Raw genomic sequence first — 19516 nt, forward strand, 5'->3', positions numbered from 1 at the left:
CATTTGAGGGCAGTAAATACAGTCAATTACACATTGTCCATCTGATTTAGCCACCTCTAGTGGCAAAAAGGGGTAAACTTAGATCACTTCTCATTTCTTAAGTCCAGCGTTTTATTTTCCAATTTAATTGCTAACCTATTAGCCTCAAGGTGCAAGGAAACATAACTCATCCTTCCAAGCACAAGAAACACCACTGTCCTTGAACTCACAGCAGCAGACAAGCCACCTCTCTCTCCTGCTTCCTTATTTTTTTGCCTTTTTTTGTGTGTGTGCGCTGGCCAGTATGGGGATCTGAACCCTTGACCTTGGTGTTATAACACTGTGGTCCAACCCACTGAGCTAACCAATCAGCACCTCCAGCTTTCTTATCTCAAACACATCCGTGACTTTCTTCTAAGGATCAGGCAGAAAAATCCATTTGGGGAGAAATACATGCTGTGCCAGTTATCAACTTATTGCCTCTCAGTTCCCAATTCATCTTTTTACTTGTGCTGTGGAAACAAATCTGGGCCCTTTACATATTTTTCCTTTGTGATGCTAAATTCTGTCAGTAGAGGGCACCAGGGAGAGAGACGCTGCAGAGGAGAGGGTTTTCTTCCTGGGGCCAACTTGCTCCTCTGGCAGGATCCTCTGGCACACACGGCCTCAGGCACCCAGCTCCTGGCTCCCAGGCATGGGTGGACTCCCGGCGGCTTCCCAGCCAGCAGGCTGCCCCAACACCTCCCGGGGCAATTTGGGTGGTAGAGTGCCTCTGGTGAGACTCCTCCCAGTGAAGAGCATTCCCGGCAGCCACAGGGTGGTTCTAGCAGGTGTACTCCTAAGCCCTGACAGCACAGCACCCAGCAAGGTCTCTTCCACCTATGTGCCACAGCCACGCTGTCTCCAGCAGGGCCCAGACCTCCACCCTGGCAGGCAGTGGCTGTGGCTCCTGTGCTCTTCCAGCTCTTTTTACTCATATCAACCAACGCCTCGCTACTCCAGTCCCTTGGTACAGTCACTCTTTATACTAAACTTTCCCTGTTCAAATTACCATGTGGCTCCCCTTTCCTAATATCATGTGTTTTCATACTAATCTAATTTTATCCTAATATTGCTGATATGCCCTACCACTGATAGGATAGACTTACTGTTCAGTTTACTTACTGACCTCTCAGGGACTGAACTGGCAGTCCAATGACAGCATTTATCATTTGAAAATACACCTCTGGTCAAAGCAGACTTCTTAGATTCTACAAAATAAATTGCTTTTACAGAGGCTCCCAGGCTCCTGGAAACACAGTAGCTATTGGCATGTTCTGAGTTTCGTCTGGTAGACACTGCATCTGACCATCAAGATCTGGATATGGTCTCGATTAAATCACCTTTTATCCACAAAGCATGGCCACATAAGTTTATCTTGAGGCAGTTCCATGGAAAACAAGAAGCAAGATTCAGATCTCCTTATGTGAGTGTTTAGGAAGGAATTTTCTGACTGACAGTTATGTATCCTGATTATATTGATTTTAACAGCATATTAACCCACCTTAAGTAGAATCTTTCTTAGGGAAAGGGGTGCTGAAACTGGAGGTGAGACCCCACTGGACTTGCTGGTCGTACTTAGCCACATCCTAGTCTGTTCTCTGTCCCCACAAAGCCTAGCACAGGTGACCATGGCCATCTTGGGGTAGGTTCTCACAGTGGGAAAAGCACTTCTGTGTAATGAATCTTCAGAGGACAAAAGGTGAGAATATGTCTTCGTGTTTACTTTCAGATGTAGAGACACACAGCTGTATTCACACCCACTTATGCATAGGAGGACAAGTCTTCATATGGGAGGAACAAACGGCTCCGCAGCACCCAGGCCAAGCCGCCTTCCCCAGTGGGTCTTTGGAATCATCAAATGCCAGATTTCCTCAAGTCTCCCCGAAAGGCCCCCTCAAAGAGCACTTCTGGTTTCTCATCAATGCTGTCAGGACCCCACCAGGCCTCCGCCTGATGCTCCCAACCAGCCATGAATGCCAGAGCCCCATCCCATCCTCTCCACCTGACCGGGCATTTGCTGAAGGCCTTGTGTCTTGCGGTGTTGCACAGAACATAAGAAAAAGGGTCAAAATGTTAAATGCACTGGAACTGGAACTAGAGGCTGGATAGCAGGTGCAGGGCTGTTGGCAACAAGGATCCACCAAAAAGAATGAGCTGAAGCCCTAATGGGGTGGGAGGAGACATGTTGGGCAGGCTCCTCACAGTGGGTGAGCAATTTTTAGACCTCTAAACATGTGAAACCATCAGGATGGCTCACCTTTCTGCTACCTTTTATAAACCCTCCCAGCAGTCCAAAGCCCCTGCTTTCAGGAAGCCTCCTGGATTGCCAACCTGGAGTCTACAGCACTTCCACTAGCAGGAGCCTGCAAGTTCACTCACTTCCTCTTCTAGGCTCCCCTCTAGACCCTCCCCAAGCAGCCCACCTTGGGGCTTACCCATACCACAAGCTCAATCAACAAGATGCGTAATGGGCATGTTGACAGGTGCAAACAACCCAAAAACATTTTCTGTAACTGGGGTTTGTGAAGTTGTGAGGAGCCAGTAAAAGGAGCTCTCCTCCTGGAATGCCAACCCAAGGTGGGACTGGGCACAAGGATTGAGAGGGGAGCAAAAGGCTTTGGTATAAACTGCACCAGGAGATAGAGAGGGGAAACAGGACAAGGACTGGCCAGCCCGTGGGGCAGCAGGCACACGCTGGGGTCCTGTGTATCCATTTTAAAAACAGGGCAGCCCCAGAAAAACAAGTTCAGAGTAGGGGCCCACACTGAGAATACACAACCCTGATTTAAACTAATTCCTGAAAGCTGTTTACAAATCTGCTTTTAAAGACCACCTCTTTAAATTTCCCAATTCTGTCTCATGTAACTCTCAAAGAAATCTTTAGTAAAATTCAGGAGGTATCCTCTTTCACACTATGGACAGCACAGTGTCTACAGACAGAACAGCTGGTTAGACTGCTGCATACATGTGGGACAGGAGGTGGAGCACAGAGGCTCACGCACAGCATGCAGGGGCAGAGGCCTGGCTAGGAGTGAGTCCTACTGTCAGACCTTGGAGGACGCACCCCAAGAGCTGGCTGGGCCTGAGTGAGGGCCAGCTTGTGGCAGTCACTCCTTGGTCAGACCAGCAAGAGTGCTGTGGGCAGCAGGAGTCTCCCTCACCCAGAACAAAGAAGAAGGCCAGGCACTACAACAATTACCTATTCATTTCAAGATCATTCAGGCGAGCAGAAAGATCCTCAAGGCGGTTGATTTGTTTGTGGCACTGGCTACAGTAAAACTCAAAAGCCTCATCAGTGAGGATGCTGTGCAGCTTTGCAGCAAGTGGGTCGGTGCTAGAGAAATGAGAAGCGTCAGTTCAGGAGAGAGCAAGAACCCGCCAGGCTGTCTGTGACTCCACATGAGGGGCTGAGGAGGACAGGGCAGGGGGCTGAACAAAAGCATGTTGGAGAGAATCAGCTGTGGAGATTTCCGGCTCTTACTTCTGGACTGCTGTGAGCCCACATCCCTCAACGTTACCACTAGGAGCCCATGACAAAACTGGCTCAAGCAGCAGAGGGCTCGGAACACACTTGGCTCCTTCCTGGTCAGGTGCATAGAAGAAAACAGGTGTAGCCCAAGAACTTCACTGTAAAACAAAACCGTTCTTTAACAAGAAAGTAAATGACTGGGCACACTGCTTTCTCCTTTGCCAAAAACACATCAATGTAATAGCAAAGCATGTCTCCAGGTGGAGTTTTACTTACTGTTTTATTTTAGTAACTGCTCCCAAAACCAGTATCAAAACCTATGCATGGATACTGAATCATCCATAGTTTTATGATTTTTAAGACTTGCATTAAAAATTCAAAATTCTATTTTTTGGTGACGCTAGCTAACCTCCCTGTAATTTCATTCCAACGGGCTTTCAGGGGCACTGGTGGACAGTAATGCATGTGCTACCAGAAGATGAGGACTGAAGGTGGCCTCGTTCCTGGGCATCAGGAACCCCAGGCGGTTTGAAACAAATTTGGAAGTTCAATTTAAAGAAAGGTTAAAAGTGAAACATAAAATGTAGCATAGAAAAAAACGAAATTTAGACAGAAAACAATGAAAACATGACAAGAGATAGGGACAAACTAAACAAACAGGAAGAGATTACTAAAACAGGACAGAAACACAAGTCCCTGGGCCTTTAACAACATCACCGTGCAGGTGCATGCTACGCTGGAAGAGGGAAGCAGCTAAAAACAAGCACATTGCCTTGCTCACTCGCAGCTCCCCAGGACATAGCCCCATGGCTGACAGGCAGCTTCAGGAAGGGTCCACGGAGGGCAGAAGGAGGGGACCCTGACAGGCAGATGGGCTGGCTCAGCTGATGGGGGCCCTCCTGGCACTGTCCTCCAGCTAGGCCTTTTGGGCACCGGTGACAACTAACCTAAGGAAGAACCTCATGGTTGCTGGATTAAACACTCAGGCCCTACTGTTGGCAAAGACGGAGAATTTCAGGGACCCAGTAGCAAAAGTTTCCAGTAAAGGTGGCTGTCGTGGACTGGCTGCTCAGCTGGGCACGGGCCTCAATGCAGAGACAGGGTGCCCTCTGATGGCCCAAAAGCCAGAAGAGCACTGCCACATCCACGGACACAGCACACTCAGGTCCCTTGTCTGGAAACTAACCAAGCAAACTCCGAACTCTCCTATGGCTGCCACTTCCACATGCACAACCCTAAGAGGAAGTGGAGCCAGGGAGACCCAGCTCCACAGGAGGAAGTGTCTTACCCGTTAGAGATCACAGCTTGGTTTATTCAAAGCCAGAACTTCCCAGGTGGTTTGGGGATGTCATGCAATTTATAAGGAAATGAATCCAAAGACTAACCTTTGATCATTAAATTCTCCCTCAGAGTCAGCCACAGACCATGATGTGATCCATGACCAACAGCTAAGAACCCAGAAGCCAAGTTTCTGAACGCTGCTCTGCACTGCGTGATTCAGCTTAGGCCTCAAAAATTTGGAGTGATCTGGGAATGTCACTGGACAAGAGGAATTTCAGCCAACTTTCATCCAGTTATAAATTTTAAATTTTTGAATGTGGTGTATTTAAACATCAAATAAAGCAAGTTTTCTCTTAACAACTTATGAACCAAAAAGGGAAACTTCCCCATATCTCAATACGAAGACGAGGGAGGAGGGAGCACAGTGCAGGAGGCATTACCTGGGGGTGAGGAAAGTGGGGTCACTGCAGCCCAGCTGTCCGTTGCAGAGGGTCTCCGGGGACAACTCTGCCTCGCTGCCTTCACCGTAGTCCTCAAAATGCTCCTCACCACCAATCACTGTGACGGCAGACTGGCCACGTAAGTGGGATCTGCAGAGACAAAACAGAAATGACATATTCTGACTCAAGGCCATGGGCTGCCCACAGTGTGGACTGGTGCTCTCCATCAGAAATGTGCTGCAACCACACACATGAGCTCCAATGTCCTACAAGCCACGTTAAGAAAGAGAATTAAAGAAATGGTGAAATTGACTTTAATGTATTTCACTCAGCCTAACACACTCAAAATACCACTGCTTCAAAAGCTGGAAATGTTTCTGCATTCACTGTACACTTCCAGCCAGCCAGCCTGCACTGGCCACGCCTCATATGCTCAGCACCCCACACAGGACAGCACAGGTAGGTGTCAACACAGATTTACATCCGGGGCCAGGCACCCACCTCTTCTTCAAGGAGTTGCTGTCCTCACATACCACTGACCAACTGAGTTCAAACTTCTGCTTTAATTTAAAATTTGGAATAGCAGATTCCCACCAGGAAAGGGAAGAGGTTTCCCACTTTCTGGAAGACAGAGCTGCAGGTCTGGCCATGTGCTCAGGAACAGGGGCCTGGGGGTGCTCAGCTGACCTCTGGCCAGTCCATGACGCACAGGGGCAATGGGCAATGGCTGCGGTCTTGACTGCACCAGCACTAATCCTCCTGAGAGCCTGCAGAGCAGGCATGGAGCTCCTCTCAGGAGGGAAGGGGCCTCAGAGTGGAGTGACTCCCATGCCCAGGAGAGGTCGGCAGAGGTGGGAAGACCTGCACGCTCTACCCCAGGCTCACACAGCTGCTGAGCATGTGCAGCAGGTCCCAACCTTACACCCACAAAGTACGCACACCACTGGCCAGTCCTGAGGTAATGCAGGATGAGTCACAAGGTCTTAAACACGTGCTTTCAGTAAAAATGACAGTGTACATACTATTAACTTGGTGTGTTCTCAAACCCCTCCTACATGAACCAAACAGGGACAGTCTCTTTAATTCACTGTTCTTCTAGCAGTATTTCCAGATAGGTTGTTCCCTGTCTGTGATCAGTCCTCGTCTTCTTATAGAGTGACAGGAAGAAAAAATTCCTCTTGACTATCAGTGTTTTAAATTAGGCTGGATTACAAGATGACTCTGTTTTTTGTTTAAGATCAGGAATTTATTTTATCAACATGCCCAGATCCTGTGAGAGAAAACTGCCCTCAAATAGGGGAGAGCGAATCACCGAGAGGAAAATACACTGCTCCAATAGGCCAGGGAAGCCCCTCCCTGCCCTCCCCACAGCACGGAGCAGAGCTGGAAATAAACCTGTCCCCATGGGATACTCATGGTCTGAACCTCTACTTCCTCCAAAAGGAGAAGGGGAGGCTCAGCGCCCTCCACCTCTCCCTCCTCCTGCCTCTCCTCAAGGCAATTCTTCCTGACGTCTGAGGAGAAGCTCAGGAGGCCACATGCATCATGCTTTGGGACCCAGAGGCCTGGACCATACAGCTGAAGGTACATAAACTGGACGTTCCACACATGCACCAAACACACTTCTTCCTATACCAAGTCCACAGAAAATGGGGTGACAGTAGCTTACACACAGATCCCTGTCACTAATAAGCTTTTCAAAATATTTGTCCCCAAAAAGATTTATATTTTTTAAAAACTGGTAATATAAAAAATGTTTCTCAGACTGGACATTAAACAGACATGAAGCACTAGCTGCGCAGCATGAGAGCCTGACATCTGGAATTCTCCCACAACAAATCACTTCTTCACTAATGATTTCCCAATTTGGCATTTCTTCAGCTTTCTTTGATTACCTGACTCAAATTAAATTTAATGAAAAGAATGTAGCTTACTGACTTTAACAATACCTGTTAGGAAGCTACAGGCAAAGACAGTACTGTCAGTCCACTGTACCCGATGCTTGCATTTCCACCCTGCAGCACCTCCACAAGCCACACACGGCCACTGTCACTTCATGCTCCACTTCCACAGCCCAGTGACCTTGGAAGGCATATTTCTGGGTCCCAGCAGAGCCCGAGGCCTGCCTCAACCCCACCTGGAATCACATCCCATGCTGTCTGCACCAGGCAATCACATTAGCACACAACAATCATACTGAAGAAGACCCCAAAAATGGGGAGAAGTACTTTGTTCAAGTCTTGGAAGACCCGATATTGGGAAAATGTTGATTCTCCCCCAAATTAACCCAACACAATCCCAACACAATCCCAACCAAAATCCCAGCACATGACTTTTTACCAGAAACCACAAGCTGATTCTAAAGTCCACATGGAAAATAAAAGGGCCAAAAGGCATCAAAGCAACCTTGAAGGACAGGCTGGAGGACATACATTGGCAGACAGCATGATCTACAGTAACAGTGGGGTAAAGAGACGGTGTGGTGTTGACCCAAGAATGGACGCACAGTCCAGAAACAGCCCCACACATATACAGCTGCCTCATGTGGCCAAGGTGACACATGGGACAGTGAAGGATCTTTTAAAAAATGAGGCTGGGTTGATTAGATATCCATGTGGGGAAGATGACCCCTACCTCACACCACACACACACACACAAGATGATGTAGTGATTACCAACCTGAATATGAAGGTAAAACAATAATGCTCTTAAAGGAAAACAGAAGTAAACATCATAGTGACTGTGAAGCAAGCAAAAATTTCTTAAATGGGACACAAAGTGCTACCCATGAAAGAAAAAACGATAGTCAGGACTACAGTAAAATTAAAAACATCTGTTCCTCAAAGACACCACAGAAGTGCAAAAGAGTAGGAAAAAGTACCTGTGATACACATACCCAATAAAGGACTCACATCTAAAATATACTAAGAATTCCTACAGATCAGTAAGAAAAAGACAAACAACCCAGTAGACCTGGGGCAAGCCAAATGCTGCCAGGGCCTGTTTTACACACTGTTTTATTGGAATGCAGCCACGCTCACTCGCATATCTGTGTCTGTGGCTGATTCTGCACCACAAGAGCAGAGCTGGGTAGCTGCCATGGAGACCATGTGGCCTACAAGCCCAAACATTTACTGTTTGGCCTTTTACAGAAAAAGTCTGCAGACCCTGCAACAAACAAATGGGCAAAAGGCTTGAATAGGTACTTCACAGAAGAGGAGCTCCAAGTGGGCACTGAATCTAGGAAAAGGAGCCCACCCTTTGGAAATGCAGAAGAGGACCACACTGCACCACTACTGCACGCCTGCCAGAAAGTGAGCATGAGAAACAGAAATGCCAAGGTTGCCGAGGACAGGATGCAACAGGACCCACAGATGGCTGGCCCAGGGGTTAGCACCGTGACCCTCAGGAAACTGTCTGTAACTGCAGGATGCACTAACTCCTACAACTGGACTATATGCTTCTGATAACCCACTATCCCACTCCTAGGGACGTGTCAGGTCACCAAAACGCATGTAATGTCTATAGCAGCTTTATTCTCAAAACCAAAAATGGTAAACTACCCAAATGCCCATCAACAGTGAAAGAAGTTAAAAGTTGCAGAGCATTCATACAATGGAATACTCTGACAGTAATGAAAAGTAAATGACATAACTATGCACAAAAGTAGGGATGAATCTCATAACTACAATATCAAGTGAAAGAAGCCAGGTATAAAAAGGATACATACTGTGTGATCACACATATGTAAGACACAAAACCAGGTACACAACATGCTGCCATCAGAAGGCCAGGTGGCTGTAATGAGGCCTAAGGGTCACCTTGGTGCCGGCATGGTTTTTCTTGGCCTGAGAGCAGGTACACAGGGGTGGTCAGTTTGAAAAACCAGGTTGCCATGTGCCTATGCCATGGGCACTTACTTGTAGGTATACTTACTGAAGAGTAAAAAGCCAAAAACTCTGTGAAGGCAAACCAAAAATGAAATGAAATAAAATAAGCAAAACAAAATAAAAAACGCTTCCAAGCCCGCTAAGCACGGTGGCTTCCCGAACAACGCAGGGTGAAGCCTTAGCTCTTATTTGGGTCTGTTTGGCCACCAGGCACCCTTCTGATCCTACCTCCTGCCACCCTCCCCTCCCCTCCACTTCAACCCCAACTAGCTCCTTGCTGGTCTTCAAAAACAGGGTCTAAAGACATCCTGGGGGCAGGTGAGGGGAGATGAGAACAGGTGGTCTGGTTAGGGATGCTGTAAAGATGAATGGGTTCCAAGCCTCAGCTGGAAGACATTCACTGAGTATTAAGTTGTATTGCCTGGGTTTTAAAAATTGTGCTGACAAAATCCAAAAGACTGAGTTAAAGTTTTCTCTGGTAATTTCTCTCTACCTCTGTAGCCAAAGAAGTTGGGCAACATTTAAAACCTCAGTCCTTCGCTGTCAGCAGGAGGGCATCTCCTGATAGGCAAGTCAGGTGAGACAGGGAGACTGTTCAGGCAGGTGGCTGTGGGCTTTTACAGGGAAGGTAAGCAGCTTCCGCAGGGTCGCCCGCAGGGGTGTAACAGATTCTAAGCGACTCTGACACACACTCCTCCAGGAACCAAATTTGCCCATCAGACACGTGCATATGCTGCACACACGCCCAAGGTCGGTTTCCAGGCGGGGCCGCCACAGGGTACAGACCTGCCTGGGAGCAGCAGCAGGGCACCATGGTCAGGCTCCTCCATGGCATCCAGGCACTCGGAGGGCACCGCCGAGCCGCCTGCACTATCTGCATCCCCCTCAGGCTGCAGCTCGGGGTGTACCAGGGTGCTCGTGTCCTCATCAGTGAAGGTCTCACACTCACTGTAGGTGCTCTCAGAGCCCATGTACGCGCTGTCTGTCACCTCGTTGGCCTAGGAGAGAGCATGCCAACAGTCAGTCTGGGCACACAGCTGGACAGGACCCATGGATGCCCACACAATGCACTGCTCTACAAACATGGAAATGCCCAGGCAGAGGGAAAGCTTGTGATGTGGGGCAAGTCCCAACGATATTTCTAAGCAGAAATGTTAGCCCATAATACAGAATTCAATACTTTTTAAAAATGAAAAATAGGCACATGTCCAAGAGCAGAAAAAAATTACTTGGAGTAATTTTTAGTTAGTTAAATAAACATACTGCACCTAAAACAGATGCAAAGCAACCCAACACCATATGATAAATCCCAGTAGAACCACTCATGCTCTGGCTTCCAGCATTGGAATTATTTACATCCAAGGAACTGACAGTCAATAGTGTAAAAAATGTGGCTTTAAAATTTTTTTTTTAGGGCCGGCCCGGTGGCGCACTCAGTAGAGTGTGGCGGCGCTCCCGCCGAGGGTTCGGATCCCATATAGAGACCAGTCTGCTCACTGGTTGAGCGTGGTGCGGGCGTGACACTGAGGGTTGCGATCCAGTTGCCAGTCACGAAAAAAGACAAAAAGGAAAAAAAAATTTTTTTTTAAATTAAAAAGTCGCCAATCAATAGCTGTTATGTATCTCCAGGCTATTACTTTGAAACTCAAATTCAAGATCTAAAAACAAAATACTCATCAATCAATTAATTAACCAACAGTCTTATTTAACCAAATAGTCTTTATGGATTGGCTAAATGTCTACTTTCCCAGTAGACATACCTTTGTTTTTACTCTCACATACCTAGCACCTAGCACAGGGACCAGCATGTAGTGGACATTAAATACTTGTGGATTGTACAAATGAACTTAAAACTAAAGAACCATTAAACAGGACATTTTCAATTTATCATCTCAACTTTAATTAAAATGAAACTGCAGGCCGGGAAAAGGATCCAACATTTCATGCTCAGAAGATTCTAAAGTTAACAATTTGCAAAGAAGTAAGATTTCAGAAAAGTTGCCATTCTAGCAAAAAAAAAGATGTACTTTGCCCTTTGGTTCTGGTATCATAAGCAGAGTGTGCTCAGAGCTGTGAAGGCCACCCAGGAGCATCACCCCAGGCCACACTGACCCGAGCCTCCGAGTCTCATCTGAGCTGGCAGCAGCCTGGTGTTGCCAGTGAGAGGCCCCATCCATCCTCGGTCCACACATGACTCAATCACTCGGAGCCTGTCACCTCATCTGTAAAAGAGGGGCTATAAATACTGATCTCTTAAGGTAGCAACCTCATGGAATCTAGAGAGACAATAGGCAGGTGCTTTTCAAAGCATGGAAACTTAAAGATTAGGGGATACACCTGTCACTGGTGGGTAGGAAAATCCCTGCTAGCTGTTTATAAACCCAGAAAAAAATAGGGAATAACATGGAATGTACCTACTGCAGGTGTTCAATTATGTTACTTACATTTCCAAGAGAAAACCGAATCTTTCCTAGAATCTAAGGAAGTAATTCATAAAACTAAGTCATTCATAAAAAGCATTCACTTCAAATTCTGAAACGAGGAAATCACTTTGAGAGGCATAGTTTTATTCATCACTGAGTGGTTCTCTTTCCTCAAGTAAGGCAGGGCCAGGACCCACCCCCCAGAGCAGGGCTGGTTCTATGTTGGCACTTCAGGAAGCCAGACAGACCCCAGGATGTCTGCCAGAGTCTGGGCTCATGGGGGAAGGCACGACAGAGCCACACACAAAACCCAAATCACATTTCTGAGATTATCTGACGGGCAGCTACTAATCAATCCCACAGAACTGCACACTCACAGGGGCGCTGCCTGAGAGCCACCAGTTACAAAGACTCACCCAAGTGGCACTTGCAAGACCCACTGCAGACTTCTAAAAGGCGTGATTATTAACAATAACAAAGACCAAATTTGGCTATTCAGAATTTAGCCAAAAATTTATAAAAGAATACTGCTTCTAGTCTGTGAGGATGGTCCCATGGAGACCTGCCCCAAAATTGGCCTCTCGGTCCTCGGACGAGGGAAGCAGGCAGAGTTCACACCTCCCAGTCCTCGCAAGCAGGGCCAGTGAGAGCCACCCAGACATTAGTTGGGGTGGCTGTTCTTCCAAAGACCCTCAGAGATGGTTTTTTTATAAGTAACAGACTCGACTCCTGAAGTCAGCTTTTTAAAAATCCAAACAACTGGGACTTCTGATAGACACTTAATGCACTTCTCTGACAGGTGTGAACACTGTGTCCCCAATGGGCAGCTCAGACATTTGTAAAAACAAACCAACTCTTTCTTTCTCTTAAACGTAGCTTGCACAGCCCTGAGCTGTTTCTCCTCCCAGGAAGGGAAGAAGGTCCTGACACTGGGACCTGCTGATTTCACAAAGAGCTCCCATCAAACCATCAAACCTTCAAACTTGTAGCTGAGGACAGACGGTTCAGGAAGGAAACAATTCCCCACTGACACAGGAACAATGAGGCAAATGCTATGCAAACTCCAGCTCCCCATTGGCCAGGGCACCCCCGCCAGGCCCAGCACTAACACACTCTGTTCCGAGCAACTCACCTGCATTTAAGCAGATCAAGGAGGGCAACTGCTCACCCCCACCTTCAACTCCTCATTTCCGAAGTGAACCCAGTTCCTCCCAGCATTGCTACAGAGTGACTGGAGTACTGCAAATCATATAGAGATGGGCACAGTTTCATGCTACTCAAAAGGCTTTAATGTTTGCACTTACCCTTGTATTTGCTCCAAATTTTAAACAAATGGGGTTGTGGTGGTCCTATCCCCATAGCACTGTTACAGGCCCTCAGAGACACCCTGGTGGGGGTGCTGGGCAGGAAAAAGCCTCTTCCTTGGAGACATGAACCCCTGGGGAGGGGGTTGCAGAGCAGCCCCAAGACTGGTCAGGGAGGACAGCTCAGTTCACAGGTTTTCCCCCTGCCAACCGCACAGCCCCTGCCCTGACCTGTTCGTTTCCTGAGAGTCAGGTCAGCAAGTAGGCGTCTATGGGTCAAGGCTGCCCTGTGTAAATGCAGGCAAGCCAGGTGGTTTCCCAGGGCAGTGAGGTAATAATCACCTTCTTTTCCAGAGAGGCAAAAAGTTATCTTGGAACAAGGTGTGTGCTCACTCACAGTCTACTGGATAAAGTACAAGAACAGCTCACAGGCTCACCCATCAGTCTAGCTTTGCCCAGAAGCCAACAAGTCCATGTGACCAACTTTTAAAATGTTTACAAGTTACAAATGTTAAGATGAACACACTTGAAATCAACGCGCACCTTAGAAACCTTGCCATGTACCAGTGTTACACTCACTAATTAACAAGTCATCTAAACTGCCCCTGGACAGACAACGAAGCCGAGTTCAGATCCATCAGGAATTCAAGTGTGGCCAACACTGCCCAGGGCTCCCACTCTCCAGGTCATGCCTCCTTCCTCCCTGAAGCTTTCTCCTCCACGGGAAGCTGAAGACTGGGCACAGTGCATGTCTGTGTCTCCTCTTACCCTCACAGGCCAGGCCTGGATCTGCACACAGGCTCCAGGAAGGGCGTGCTGCTGGAGATGGCCTTCCCATCCTATCCCCGTCTGGACTGGTCGCTGGCTTCTCTCAACTGACAACACGTCACCTTCCTATTTGCTAGTCTAATTGTGCTGTGGTTTCTGCAAAACTTATCTCACCTAAAGGCACATCACTGCCTAGGAGAATGTTTAATCTGCTCCCAGACATGCTCTGTTAAGCCTCCTGTTGTTGCTGGCCACGGAGGGAGAGGCAAAGTTCAGAAAGTGTCCTTGCTGGTTTTAACAAACAGCTAGTCAGTCAGGACTCCAAACAGAGCGGCTTTTGTTTTTGACTTTCCAACCTTTCTGATAACAGTTTGTACAAAAGACATATGTCCCCATCATTTTACTAAGGCAGCTCTTTTCTCCAGATGCCAGCAGTGGGAGGAGGAGGGAGGAACAGAGGAAGCATAGCAGGGATGATTCTGTGAGGTGCACTCTTATCTTTTGGTTTGCGCCTGTTCTCTCTGTGACTTCATGGCTCTCCCAGAAATCCTGATAAATGGGCTCTGACCCTGCACACCACTTTCCATCCTCCACCTGCGCAGATTCATAGACCAGAAGCTTTCTTCTCATCACCGTTCCATGAACTCAGCGGCAAACCCTGATCCATTCCCCTCAACTCTTCCCCTCTTACTCAGGAATGACATCAGCAACTTTCTCCTATGAGGAGCTACAAGCCAAAAGGATCCTTGGGAAAACGTCAGGAGCCAGGAGACCCACTAAGACGTCCCCGGCAGGAAGCTACAGCTCATCAGTAATTAACTGCACACACTGCCCCGACCAATGCCATGTATGAACACTGTGGTGATCCCATTAAAAAAAAAAAAAGCTCTGACTGGAACCATTTTCAGAAAATCAATAAAAGGCTTATCTCTGAAGTTCACCAGTGGAGGGCCTCCAAATATGATATACAGTTGTAACACACATACTCTCCATTCATATTTTTGTTAGACTTTCTAAGATTACATGATGTACAACGGTTTTTGTTTTTTATTTTTTAAAAAAGGACCGGTAAGGGGATCTTAACCCTTGACTTGGTGTTGTCAGCACCACGCTCAGCCAGTGAGCTAACTGGCCAGCCCTATATAGTATCTGAACCTGTGGACTTGGTGTTATCAGCACTGCACTCTCCCGAGTGAGCCATGGGCCAGCCCTTGTTTTTGATTTTTAAAGAAGAGCAATCTTTCTATAAGTTTAACAATATCTAGTTCCCCTCTCCTAAAAATTACATCTAAAAACCTTAAAAAGCAAGACTAAGTGAGAGACTCCAAGTTTATGACATTCTGGATGTTAGGCAATTATGTTTTAGCCGATGTCTAAGACAGTGGCAGGCGGACGGGAGGAACACCCAAAATTGGCTGCGGAGAGTTTCAGGTCCCTAGAACAGCACGTTTTCCGAGAATCACAAAAAAAACCTCTCCCCCTTCTTCCTCACCACCACGTCCCCTTCTCGCGGGGCGAATTTCTCCACCTATAGAATAATCCCAACTCAGGCCGACCCCATGGCACACTCGGGAGAGTGCGGCGCTGGGAGTGCAGTGACGCTCCCGCCGCGGGTTCGGATCCTATATAGGAATGGCTGGTGCGCTCACTGGCTGAGCGCGGTGCGGGCGACACCACACCAAGGGTTACGATCCCCTTACCGGTCACGAAAAAACAAAAAAAAAAAAGAAAGAAAAATCCCAACTCAGCTTAAATCCCACTCCCTTCCCTCCCCTTCCTTCTTAGCCAATAGGAACAGTCCAGCTCAGCCTAACTGGATATAAAAGGCCCACCCCAACTCTCTCTGCTGCTGCTCCCACTTCCAAGAGGGCAGCCTCCTTGTTCCTTTTGCCTGCCTAATACAGTTTGGTTGAGTCCCTGTCTCCTGGTGTGTTTTATTTTTGCGCTCAGGCCGGGGCTTTTCCTTTCACTGGAAAAGGCAGAACTATGGAGATGGTGAAAACATCAGTGGTTGCCAGGGGTTGGGCGGGGGGGAGGGATGATTAGGCAGAGAAGAGAAGAGAGGATTTTTAGGGCAGTGTATGATCCTGTAGTGGTGGACACATATCGTAATACATCTGTCAAAACCAGAGAATGTACAGCACCAAGAGTGAACCCCAGTGTCAACTGTGAGCTTCAGTTAATAGTAATGTGTTGATATTGGTTCACTATTGTAACAATGTACCACCCAACGCAAGGTGCTCATCAAAGGGGGAACCACGTGTGGGGAGGGGTGGTATACTGATAGTACACTTACTATCTGTTCCATTTTCTGTAATCTGAAAACTGTTCTACAATATAAAGTGTACTAATTTTTTTTTTTCCTTTTTTTGTCTTTTTTCGTGTTCGGCAACGGATCGCAACCCTCAGTGTCACGCCCGTACCGGACCAGGACCGGCAACGGAATCGCAACCCTTGGTGCTGTGCCCGTCCCTCGCTCAGCCAGTGAGCGGGAACTGGTCTGTATGTGGGATCCGAACCCTCGGCGGGAGCGCCGCCGTGCTCCCAAGCGGCGCACTGTAGCAGTGCGCCACCGGGCCGGCCCCTAATTTTTTTAAAGTAACAAAAACTTAAAAAGTTTAATCCATTCTAAAAAAGAAATTAGGATATAAAAATCTGAGAAGCATTCCTTTTGCACAGTCTTCAAAACATCAGATTCCACCTGAGCCTTCTGAAGGTGACAAGCTTGAGGCGCCAAGGACATGCCTGGCCACACTTGAGGCAGGCTGCAAGGGGTCTGCTGCTCTGGGGCCAGAAGGGGGCCGGGGTATGATGGCAGCCCCCGCCTACTCCATCCAAGCTCCAGGAAGCAGCCTCCGTATCACTGGTGAGTTCTCACCCTTTCAGACCAAACAGGCCCTTTAAATACAAACTGTATTGATGCCTTTACTATCTTGAATAGCATAACTCAGGTGTTGGTGTCCTGGAGCTGTGCTGGCAGAAGTGACAGACTGCCAGAGAGGAACCTGCTTACCTGAGGGGTGACTAACACCTGGGGCAGCTTTTCAGAGCAGGGACAGTAGACACTGAAGGGAAACAGTGGAATCTCAAGGATCTCCTGGTGGTCAGTGTTCAAAATCTAGCTGGAACTACTGTGTGCAGCCCCTTGTTTTACAAAGGGGCTGAGGCTCAGAGGACTGAAGTGAGGAGACTCAGCCCCAGCAGCTCGTAGCCCAGCCCTACTTCCGGAACCCTCACTGGGCAGCAGAGGGCTGACCGGGGCTGACCAGAGGCCTCTTTCCCAGCAGCCCCCAAGGGTTCAGGTACAACTTAATGTATTTTGTAAAGAAGCATTCCAGACCCAGCCACATGGCTCTCCTGGTATCTGACCCCTCCCGAGATGAGTGGGCCCAGCTAGAGTGGCCCGTCTCCTGTGGCTGTGCTCATAGACCTTCTCCTCAGCGGTGCTGAGGACAGGGACCCACAGTTACAGAAGACACCAGGTCACAATGACAACCCCAGCTGCTTCTGGGAGCAGAGGGTGGAGGACAGCCAAGCAGGAGGCAGGTGAATGTCAAATGTCCCCCAACACAGAAAATCATTTGAAAGTTGATAAAACGAAACCTCATGAGTCCTCTGCTCTGCCCTTGCATGGCAGCTTGGCAGAAAGTGACAGTGACAATATCCCCACATTTTACTAGACCACAGGCTCCAAGAGAAGACTCCTGCATGTGCAGCAGAGCCTTATCAACCTCCCGCCACAGCCATGATCCCCCAGAGACCAGAACCCAGCAACCACAGCAACCCCCAATAGTGTGCACAGGGCAGGAGAGAGAGCCCCCCTTCCCTTCATACCCATTTCTATGGAAATAGCCCTGGGGGCCACTAGTGAAGCAGAATTTGTAGGACATAAGGGAAAAAGTAGAACTCAAACTCCTTCTCAGCACTTAGGTGAAAACCACTTGCCTCATAGGTGACGAAATCGTCGAACTCATCGGGGCAGGCCGGGGGCTCCTCCTCCTGGGCAGGTGCAACACTACCATACAGGTGGCCATCAGGATCTGCAGGGAGAAGACCCAGGGCTAAGGCAGGCCACCCAGAGCCATCCACAGTGAGGCCAAGGGTGAAGGTGTTCCCTGGGAAGGACACCTCTAGGGGCTGATGCAGGAGCTGGGGGCTCTGGGGTCACTGCAAGCCAGGGAGGGAGGGAGTCCACCAGACTCGCCATGAGACATCCAGGGAAAGAGGCAGCATCCCCCATGAAAACGATGCTTCCAGAATTCTGAAGAGCTGGTGTAGAGGGAGAATAAAACTTTTATTTCTTAAAAGAACCAGACAGCACTGTAAAAGAAAAAGAGCAAGGTATCAAGCTCTGTAAAACCACTCACAGCCTTTAAAAAGTGTTAGGCACCAATCAGATTTAAGTTTTAAAAAACATTTGTAGGGCCGGCCCGGTGGCGCACTGGAGAGTGCGCTGCTTGGGAGCGCGGTGGCGCTCCTGCCGAGGGTTCGGATCCCATGTGGAGGCCAGTTCCCGCTCACTGGCTGAGCGCGGTGTGAGCACAACGCCGGGGGTTGCGATCCCGTTGCTGGTCCCCGGTACGGGCGTGACACCGAGGGTTGCGATCCCGTTACCGGTCAGAAAAAAAAAAAAAAAAAAAAAAAAAAAAAAAAAAAAAAAAAAAAAAAAAAAAACCCATTTGTGGGCTGGCCAGTTAGCTTAGTTGATTAGAGTGCAGCCTTATGACACCAAGGTCACGAGTTCAGATCCCTGTACCAGCCAGCTGCCAAAATTTTTAAAAATAGAATATGTTTGTGGAGGTATAGGTATGATAAAATAATACAAAAATAACACCTTGTCCTGGGTGCTGGGCTCATTGGCAATTTTTATTTTCTTCTTTTTGCTTATCTTCTACAATAAATGTTTTAGAAAAAAACTTAAAGAAAAAGCTATTTTCTCAAGACTAACTCTGAATAGACATCACTTCTCAAACATGACTCATCACACAGCATCTGCCCTTCTCCTTCTATAGGAAAAGGCACTGACTTCCATGGTCTCTTGATGATGTTCAGGGGCATAAAGCACATTCCAAGGAACATGCAAGAGATGGAAGATGCTATGTTCCTGATACTGTTCCACTATCAGTGCAATTACTTATTTAAAATATACCAGTTACTTATAACATATAGGTCACTTACTCAATACCTTTAACGTAATCTAATCTAACATCAGCCACTTTAAAAAGTGGTGTAGCCTTTTTTTTTTTCCTTTTTGTCTTTTTTCGTGACCAGTAACAGGACCGCAACCCTCAGTGTCGCTCCCGTACCGCGACTGGCAATGGGATCGCAACCCTCGGTGTCGCGCCCGCAACCATGCTCAACCAGTGAGCGGACCGGTCTCTATGTGGGATCCGAACCCTCGACGGGAGCACCGCTGCGCTCTCAAGCGCCGCACTCTACCGAGTGCGCCACCAGGCTGGCCCTGGTGTAGCCTTTTGATGGTCAAATCAAAAGCAACCTTCCCTAGACACTCCTGGGAAAACTGCTTTGAAACTGCGAGCAAGGGCTTCCCCTAGCTGTGCCAGAGGTTGCCCAGAGAACATTCTTGCTATGCATCTGGACCGCAGTGGGGAAAATGCTGCCCTATGTCGCATATCCCCCAGCCAGGTGCAGAAGTCAGTCACCATGACTACCCAGGTAACTGGGAAAGGGAGAACAGGTGTTGGAGGACCCCTCACCACAAAGCAGAGACAAGACATACTGCTACTCCATTCTGTTTCTAAAGATTTCTCTCAATTTAAACAGAATAAAAATTTCCCTTGACAATTGTGCGAATTCAATCCTTTACACATTTGGTAATTACAAGATGCCACTGCTAACTCAATACTGCTTTGTAGTTGTGGTTAGACCCTCATGCCAACCCCCCCCCCCCCCCCCCCCC

At 48.0% G+C, this 19516-nt stretch overlaps 1 protein-coding gene across 3 annotated transcripts in view; it reads right to left on the reverse strand.

The window, feature by feature from the left end:
- RAB11FIP3 (RAB11 family interacting protein 3 (class II)) overlaps positions 1–19516 on the reverse strand; it is a 43422-nt gene that overhangs the window by 19017 nt on the left and 4889 nt on the right. The window contains exons 2-5 of one of the 3 annotated variants that reach the window (XM_008579179.1): positions 17542–17636; positions 9888–10099; positions 5212–5361; positions 3221–3355 (exon numbers count right to left, since the gene is read on the reverse strand). In XM_008579179.1, the coding sequence (XP_008577401.1) occupies positions 3221–3355; positions 5212–5361; positions 9888–10072 (470 nt within the window). In that variant the 5' untranslated portion in view covers positions 10073–10099; positions 17542–17636. Of the gene's footprint in view, positions 1–3220; positions 3356–5211; positions 5362–9887; positions 10100–13596; positions 13660–17541; positions 17637–19516 lie in introns of those variants that run through there. The other 2 variants (XM_008579177.1, XM_008579180.1) reach the window with 2 other exon arrangements.

The sequence above is a fragment of the Galeopterus variegatus genome, unplaced genomic scaffold, assembly GCF_000696425.1.
Source record: "Galeopterus variegatus unplaced genomic scaffold, G_variegatus-3.0.2 Scaffold1825, whole genome shotgun sequence".
Taxonomy (NCBI): Eukaryota; Metazoa; Chordata; class Mammalia; order Dermoptera; family Cynocephalidae; genus Galeopterus; species Galeopterus variegatus.